At 40.7% G+C, this 9,038-nt stretch overlaps 1 protein-coding gene across 1 annotated transcript; it reads left to right on the top strand.

Annotated features, from left to right (window-relative positions):
* Positions 1 to 424: 424 nt before the first annotated feature.
* LOC112975729 (glutathione S-transferase-like) lies at positions 425 to 7,613 on the top strand. The gene is made up of 9 exons (XM_026086200.1): positions 425 to 527; positions 1,031 to 1,102; positions 2,313 to 2,426; positions 3,475 to 3,526; positions 4,732 to 4,864; positions 5,707 to 5,848; positions 6,740 to 6,871; positions 7,183 to 7,307; positions 7,423 to 7,613. The coding sequence occupies exons 3-9, from the start codon at positions 2,340 to 2,342 to the stop codon at positions 7,424 to 7,426; spliced, it is 675 nt and encodes a 224-aa protein (XP_025941985.1). The 5' UTR covers positions 425 to 527; positions 1,031 to 1,102; positions 2,313 to 2,339; the 3' UTR covers positions 7,427 to 7,613.
* The last annotated feature ends 1,425 nt before the right edge of the window (positions 7,614 to 9,038 follow it).

Below are 9,038 nucleotides of genomic sequence, written 5' to 3'. Positions count from 1 at the left end.
TTCCATCTTAACATGAGGAAAAACTTTTTCACTGTGAGGGTGACAGAGCACTGGCACAGGTTGCCCAAAGAGGTTGTGGAGTCTCCTTCTCTGGAGATATTCAAAACCTGCCTGGACGTAATCCTGGGCAATGTGCTCTAGATAACCCTGCTTGAGCAGGGGGGTTGGACTAGATGATCTCCAGAGGTCCCTTCCAACCTCAACCATTCTGTGATTCTGACTACAATTCATACAACCCTGTTGTGCAATACAAGAAGAATATTCCAGCTCACTGTTAGATTCAGCATGAATCAGCAGATTTTCATGTAGCACATGTTGACCTAGCCTGCAGGTGATGTTTACAGYATTATTAACCAGCTAGATTAGATAGGCAGGAGGGTGCAAGGGAGTTTATGCCGTATTGACTCTTTGAAGTCAATATAGTTATCAGAAGAAAGCAGTCAGGAGTGCAGAGGACAGTCTTTCTTTCTGATGCCACGCTTCATTCACTGTGCCCTGGAGTTGTCAGCAGCATGCGTCTTCACCAGGTCAAATTCAGGGAAATATCTTTGTTGGAAACAGAAAAAGCTTTTATGTCCAGGAATGAAATTTGGCACATGGATCAATGTTAGGCAGGGATAAATGTCCAGAAGGAATATCCCCCACCAGTAGGGAAGGGAAGGAAGTGTATGTATGATTCAAGCTGAAATAGTTGATCAGTAAAGAGGCAATTTGTTAAAAGTACAAAATCATAAAATATTTAAGTAAAAAATTGGTTACTATCATAGAAGTTTTTTAAATCTTGGGAATTTTTCAGCTCTTTTGGTTATTTTTAACTAGCAGGCTGCTAAACAGTGAAAATAAAAGGCATAAAGTTTTCTACCAGCTCAGATGTTCCAACTGATCATGAACTCTCGTGAGTCTTACATTTGTACACAGTAAGCTTATGAGGAATTTCTTTTCTGTAGGTGAGAAGTGACTAAGCAGAACTAATTGTTTAAGAAAGAGGAGTTTCTTATCTGCAGAGAACTGACTGTAATTCTCTTTGTAGGAGGGGCTGCAGAGCTATATAACTTCCGGGCAAAACTACTGAGAGCTTAGAGCAAGTTACGCTTTGTACAAGGTAARCTTTTTGGATCTTAGATATGCATGGGGAATTAGTGTACCTGAAAGTAAAGTCAGTGACTGGATTTAATGGATAAAATACTTCTACTTGCTTTCATTACTAACATGGCTATGTGCAACAAATGTTCACTTCTTAAGTAGTTGCTTGMTAGGGGTACTGATTAAAAAAAATATGTATTTTGATCTCAGAAATGTGAAGAATGTTTCCTGTTACTCCTTCTTCCTATTTCAGAGATGATGATTACATGTTATTTACAGGGGGAATATATATATTTTTTTGTAGGCGTTTGTTTTTTGTTGCTGTTACTACTTCAGCTTTATTGTTGACATGGTGTTAATAATTGTGAAACTAGGATAAAACTGGGTACTGCCTACGCATTTGCTGCCAATGCACATGGACTGTTTCCTAATGGGATGGATGGTAGTGTGCCCAGAAAAAAGCTGTTGCTTCAAATTCTATCTGCATTTATTTTTTAACTGTTGCTTCTGCTGATAAAGCTTGAACTAGTGTTGGCAACTGATTGATCTCTTAGAAATGTTTGATGTAGCACAAGTCCAAGGAAAAAGCAAAAAGAATTGGAATTAAACTGAGTAAATGCTTTACTTTGTCTATGTTTGTAGTAAAAGCTGTCAGCCAAACTAATATTACTGGAGATAGTATAAAATTCTAGGTCTTCCAGTGCTTGCCTGAAGAAATGAGAGGAGTGGGGACTGTTGTAAATGAGACTGAATGCTTACAGTGGAAAAAAAACCACCTTCCCATCACCTTATAATGGAACATAATGGCTACTGGAGAAAACAAAGAATATCTGAGTTTGTATTGTGTATCTGCTTAAATAGTAGACTGTGTCCTGAGACAATGTCAAAATAAACAGAGCTATGTATATTGCACACCCTGCTCTTTGGTGAGAGCAGGACACTTTGGGAGAGCAGGAGTGTTCAGCAAAAAGATTTTGATCTGCTTGCTCTCTGGCATGGGCCAATCATTCTCAGTACAGAGTTCTGCTTAAATAAACTGCATGTATAAAAGACATCTTAAGGCAAAATGATACAATGCATTTTAACTCCTCTGTTAATTTGATGAGAGTCCTGGACCATAAATCATTGGTTTCAAATGAGACAGCTTTGAATGATGCTTGAGAACCACTTAGAGACTCAAAAACAGTATTCTGAATCTTTATTCTGCAAAACTTTCTTCTTTATTCTAGATTGTGGGAAATCAGGTGCTTGGAAACATGTCTGGAAAACCCAAGCTCCACTACTTCAATGGACGAGGCCGAATGGAATCAATTCGGTGGCTACTAGCGGCAGCCGGAGTTGAGGTCTGTCTATGTTTTTTATACTAAGAGCATGTGAGAAATACATATTTTCACTGTCCCTTATCAAAACTGTGACTGATCAGCAGTTTCAAGTTCTGTGTTTAGTGCACTGCACAATGATGACCAAGTCAGCATTGCTATTTATAGTTCTTATGGGATCATGTTACTACATATTACTATCCCACTCACCATTAAAAAGCAATTAATGTCACCACTAACTTACCCCAAGTAGCAAGGCAAGTTAGTATCTCACTTTTAACCATCATGTTCCAAGTCTGTCGTTAACATTATGAATGCAGCTCCCTGCAGCTAGCCAAACAAGATTTTTAATAACCACAGTGGTAGTCCCTGGCTTTATCTTCTGATCATAGGGGTTCAGCACTTTCAACTCTGAAGGCCTCTAGCTAAACCCCAATGTCTAGAAGAGCATTTATATTGTGTCTATTACAACATAACTTCCCCTTGAGGGTACTGACTTATATAAAACAACCAGTAATTCTTCTCAGCTCTAACAATTTCTGATATTAAAGCTGGAGAGGGAGACAGTGTGGCGAACCTGTGTGTTTAAGAGCTGTGAGCTTTTGTCATGGTGACAGGCAATGAGCCAGAACGCTGCAGAGGACACATGATCCTCTCTTCCTCCCTCCTCTTCCCAGCTTATGGCAAAGAAGCTCTAGCACAGTTCTGTTGCTGCCATATGAATTTACCTGTCCTCCCTTCTCCCTGCACCATCTCTTGCTCCATTCCTTGCCAGCAGTGGGAACAGGAGCAGCATGGTCATACTTTGCCCAGAAGACAGTGCTCTGTGCCTTCTGGGAACCTCCGGTTTAGCCAAAATCTTACCTGCACACAAATATGATTTATATGGGAGAGGGAAGAGAAGAGGATGACAGAGGAAAAATCATTTTTAAAAGATACCACTTTAACATCTGATTTATCTTTTTAAAAGAAAATTCCCCAAAGCATAACTCTCTGGTCCCTGATTGTCTCATGCAATGCAGAAGCTAAAACATGCAGTGACAACATGACTTTTCTTCTGTATTTCCTGCAGTTTGACGAATGTTTTCTGGAAACAAGGGATGACCTGCTAAAGTTACAGAAGAGTAAGTTTCCTTCACTTTTTAGTGAATAGAACTATTTTTCTTAGAACATCTAGGAAGTCTTATGTCTCTTAAAAAGAAAATCTAGATTGGATTGTACCTGACGTATCACAGATGCACACTGCAGTAAGAACACACTGTAATAGCTGATACCATCCACCCAGTCACTTCAGTCTTATGACAGTACAGTATTTTTGTAATCCGATCATCTTGAAATTCCTTAGTATTTTAGGTTGTCTGCAATGCTGTTGTTTTATAATCCCTATGAAACYAGTTTCAGAGTTCAGAATTTAACCTGTACCTCTGATGTGTTCTTGGTTTCCTAAGGCAATAGCTGACCTTGCTGCTCTTTAGCTACCATCTCTGTGGGTTTGAGATTTACTTTTCCTCCAAGCCAAATTACAAGTCTGTGCTCTTCCAGTTCACCTTGGCTATCCAAAGAAGTCTGAACTTAGGTTGGCATTTGCAGTCCTGCTCTCCTTTCAGAAGAATGAGTTGATCTTCCTGCCACCTGCTAGCTTTCAAAAAGCACGGAAGTATTTTAAGTATTTTAAGACATGCACATAATAATAAAAATATGCCCTTAATAGCAAACAGTTTCTATGCACACTTGCCTTACAGTGGGTCCAAAGATGGATATAATTGATCAGTTATTTAAGACAATAAGTGTGATCTCATAAAGCAATTACTCTGACTCACATCTCTGATCAGTTATAGTCACTATAGTAGTCACAAAGATACGTATTATACGATACATTTATATTGGTATTCATGTTGACAAGCTTTTAAATATCCATATTTCCATAACGTTTATCACAGCATGACAGAAACTAGTTTGTGATGGGTCAGATGGGTCAGGTCCTTCAGTCCTTCCCATCTGTGTCAACCTCAATGGAGATTCATCTGAGTTAAGACCATGCAGTGCAGGACTTGTCCTTTTCAGTGTGTGATTCCTAAAAGTTCTGCATTTGGGTGCTTCATCAGATTTGAAGAAACTTCAAGAAGCTGATTGTTATAATATTAGATTAACATATCACCAAGAAATGGTTCTTCATTTTATAGTGAGCTTTTTCCATACCACAATATGACAGTGAGGAAGACTGTCTCAAATCAAAAATAATTTGGATTGTAAGACATTTTGCCAAATACCCACTGATGGTACTCATTCAGAGGCTGAATGTCTCTTTATCATGTCTCTTGTACTCTAGGTGGAGCCCTGCTGTTTCAGCAAGTGCCCATGGTGGAGATTGATGGGATGAAGATGGTGCAGACTAGAGCCATTGGCAACTACATAGCAGCAAAGTACAACCTCTACGGGAAGGACCTGAAGGAGAGAGCCCTGTACTGTACCAATACTACCTTTGTTTGATAAACTACAATGCATACAACCTTGTTCTGTAATACAAGAAGAATATCCCAGCTTACTATTAGATTCAGCATGAATCAGCAGATTTTCATGTAGCGTGTCCTGACCTTGCCTGCAGGTGATGTCTACAAGAGGATTAACCAGCTAGATTAGATAGGCAGGAGGGTGCAAGGGAGTTTATGAAGATCAAAGGTCGACTTAATTATCAGAAGAAAGCAGTCAGGAGCACAGAGGACAGCCTTTCTTCCTGATGCTGCTCTTCATTCACCGTGCCCTGGAGTCGTCAGCAGCATGCATCTTCACCAGCTCAAATTCAGGGAAATGTCTTTGATGGAACAGAAACTCCTCTGTTTCTAGGAACTAGATATTAAAGGATAGGGCTCTCAAGGCACATGTGTTGAATATGTAAATATCATGAAATGCTTCAAGCTAATTAGCACAAGTAAACGCATTTCATGATATTCAGTAGGAATTGTACAGAACCACTGTTTAACTTAACACATTTGATTTGATTTTTAACATGGGTTTGGATGACATATATGCCAATTTTGTATATATGCTTGAAAAAACTTAATATAGAGGAGTATCACCACTAGTGAAAAATGGAAGGGATGTAGTACTTTAGTTTTGATTAAGCATATTCCACTTGTCTTTTATTGCCTCCCAAAACAGAAGCTACTGCGCTTGGGGGGGACTGCCCCACGCTATGCATTTTGGATAGAAGAGATGTTCCTAACATTTCAGTTGGGGCTATGTCAGTACTTATTGTGTTATTCAGACCTACTGTGAATTGACCAAATAAAACTTTTTCTTCCAGAATTGATATGTATGTGGAAGCAATAATAGATCTGGATGAGTTACTCATGATGTATGCTTTACAACCGGCTGATAAAAAGGAGCAATATCTTGCAAATATTGTGGACAAGGCCACAAACAGATACTTTCCAGTCTATGAGAAGGTAGGTGGCAAAGATGTAGCAACTTAGTTAATGTTGGTTTCCTGAAACTCTGTCCTGGATCTATACATGCGAACTTAATGCAGGAATATGGAGAGGAAAAATTACCACTTAAGTATACATGCAATGTCTTGGGGAAGGCAAGGTTGGGGGGAATACAAAAGGGATAGAGGATGCTACATATCTGGGAGAAATGCAAAGACGCAGGACAGATTGAGTTCTCCAAATATCCATGTTTCAGACTGTATGTTGTTTCAGACAAAAGCCACTTTAGCATCATTTTCTATGTTAAGTTTCCTCCTGAAGTATTTTCAGTACAGGACCCTCTGTAAAATCATGTATTTGATATGTGAAAGCATTATAGTTCCTTCTGTAACAAGAGGGAGGGTTGCTGAGTTGCATGTCAAGAGCACAAGGCATGGGTTACATATGGAGAGTTCCCAACACAATATTTGCCAGAATTGAAGAGGAAGGAAGGGAGGTGCCCATRTTTTGAAAGAGTCCAAGATATTCTATTATGCCCTGGGCTGAATTCAAGCCTCTCATAAATTTTGTGCGGGCATTTGCAGCGATGGTTGTATTCCAGCAGCTCTGAGCCTTCAGCACAGAAATTCTGATCATGAGGGTTACAGAAGTGAAAGGACGAGGGCTAGAACTGAGCCATCAGAAAAATCTGCATAATAGAAAGGACTGATGTGGTCAGAATGTGGTCAGATTGTTTGTTTATACTACTGATGTTCTTATTGTATTGCCTTGTTTCAAAGGTAACTCCTATGCAGTGTATGACCTTGCTTTGAAATACTGTATTAGGTTTAGTCTGCTCTGGCTGCACACACACACAAATGTACAGAGAAAAAATTGCATTTACATCTGGTCATTGTTCTCTGTTTTCAGGTTTTGAAGGACCATGGACAAGACTTTCTTGTGGGCAACCAGCTTAGCAGGGCAGATGTGCAATTACTTGAAGCCCTTTTAATGGCAGAAGAGTACAAGTCTGATATACTTGCCAAATTTCCTCTCTTGCAGGTAATTGAATGGACAGTTTTAATGGGAAGTGAATCAAAGCAGAGCCATTGATTTACACTGGCTAAGAAATATGGGGGAGTGGGAGGGTAAGGAAAGGCAAAACCAAAATCAAATATCCTAAGTAATTTTAGCCTGTCTCAAATACTGATGGTCATTGCCCTCTTATACCACTATAGCCACCAGGGCTCAAAAGCGTAATAGGACAAAGCGCGATCAACTCACAATGTTATTTTYACGGCATGGGTAACATCCAAATGTCTGACAGTAATGACAGTTCTTAAGTATAGTGCTGTTTTGGTTTTGTTTTGTAGAGTTTTAAAGCAAGAATAAGTAATGTCCCCACAATAAAGAAATTTCTTCAGCCTGGCAGCCAGAGGAAACCACCACTACAAGAAAAAGATCTTCCAAAAGTGATGAAAATTTTCAATCTTGGCCAGTGAGCAGCAATCTAAAATCACAGAAACTCTATTGCATATTCTCTGTGTTTCCTGATAATGCCAAGTGAAATTAATGAAAATAGTTAAAAGGTTTTTTGATCTCTCTTTCTCTAGCTAAAGATTGGGTTTGGCCTACTGCAAACACTTCCCAGGTAAATCTACTTGAGCACACCAGCAGATGAAATGATTACAYGAATTATGAGGTGCACTGGACAAAGCAGGATGTCTTAAATTACTGATTTTAAGAGATTACCTGAAATAAAGTCTCACTATTGATATTTAAAAACATTGTTTAATGACTGTTTGTAGCTAGTTTTATAGATAAGGGGTCTCTCATTCTGTCTTTCTGTTATTCCCAAGAGTTGCTCCAGTATGAAGAGAGCTTAGCRCAAAAGGTGGTCAGCATGACCATTCTGGAAAAAGCCAGGCAAAGCCTGCAGGTTCTGGTTTGACAGGGATTACATGTTTTGATTGAACTTTCCTCAGAACTTACCTTTCCTTGACTTGGAGTATATTGGGATCAGAAGTCCTATCACACCTCTGTTTTGCCGCTAATCGTTTGCGGTCTCTGTAGTGATTCTTCTGGTTTATTTTCACGAATGCTTCCTTTGACTAAAAGCTGACTGTAGCAGCTAAAAGCACTTAGGATGTTTGACTGAAAGACGAATGCTTGTATCYAACTGTAGAGATGAAAAACTACAATTGTTCGAGGCAGAAGGAGTCTGACTGGTGTCAGGTGCTAGCACTTTGCCTTGAAATGTAGGTCATACGTTATGATGACTTACGTTTTTGTATACTAAGCTCAGTTAAATATTATCTTTAAGTTGCACATTATAAACATAATCACTTGAATCAAGTTCTGCTACTGAGGGACTAGCAAGAAAGTTGGATACATAAATGTGTATATTATTTAAACACTAAAAGAAAAAAATATGTACATGCAGCTGCCAGTGCCCTAAAAATAATTGCTGACTACTACCATCAGTTTTAAACTGAGTGTAAAAACTCTTTCTAACATCCATGTGGATGTGTTTCTCCCCATCCTCATATGGGAAATACCATGCAATGGGAATCAAACTGTTTTTAGCACCAAGAAAGGCAGAAAATGGTTCTGCAGTGGAACGCGTATTAATGAGAACAGCTGTTCATACACAYGAGTTGTTTCCCTTCCACCTCACAGGAGCCCTGAAAGGCGCAGCGCTCTGCGAGAAACTTGAGTGGGAGACCTTGGCCATGGCTGATGACCTTCTTTGTGGTTAGGTTCCCTTTTGTACTGCGTAGTAGAGCAGTTTTATCAGTTGGCACGCAGTCCCCAGCCTTCAGCCAAGCTGTGCAAGAGCTCCTGGCATGCCGGCAACCAGCCGACAGCTCAGGCCCTGTCGCCCTCGGGCTTTGGTCCAGGCCAGCGGGCACAGGGACAGCTCCCTCTCTTCTCCCCAGGTTCCCTGAGCGCTTCAGAGGCAGCAAAGCACTTCAGGAGCCCCCGCATGCCCCGCAGCAGCACCAACCGCAGGCGCAGCCACAGCGTGGCTGAGTGCAGGCTCTGCCACCTTGGATGCCACCACGGCTGGCAGCCTGGTCTGCAGCGTCCTGGGGCACAGTCACGGCCTGGCAGCCTGGTCTGCAGCGTCCTGGGGCACAGCCACGGCCTGGCAGCCTGGTCTGCAGCGCCCTGGGGCACAGCCACGACCCGGCAGCCTGGTCTGCAGAGCCCTGGGGCACAGCCACGA

Source organism: Apteryx rowi, unplaced genomic scaffold (assembly GCF_003343035.1).
Source record: "Apteryx rowi isolate R43461 unplaced genomic scaffold, aptRow1 scaffold_685, whole genome shotgun sequence".
Taxonomy (NCBI): domain Eukaryota; kingdom Metazoa; phylum Chordata; class Aves; order Apterygiformes; family Apterygidae; genus Apteryx; species Apteryx rowi.
Note: the sequence above shows the minus strand (reverse complement) of the source record. Positions and strands in the feature narration are given on the sequence as shown.

Excerpts from the sequence above, each read along its gene's own strand:
- LOC112975729 (XM_026086200.1), top strand. The coding sequence starts at position 2,340 with ATGTCTGGAAAACCCAAGCTCCACTACTTCAATGGACGAGGCCGAATG. Across the intron at positions 3,527-4,731 it reads CCTGCTAAAGTTACAGAAGA|GTGGAGCCCTGCTGTTTCAG; the intron begins GTAAGTTTCCTT and ends CTTGTACTCTAG. Across the intron at positions 4,865-5,706 it reads GACCTGAAGGAGAGAGCCCT|AATTGATATGTATGTGGAAG; the intron begins GTACTGTACCAA and ends TTTTTCTTCCAG.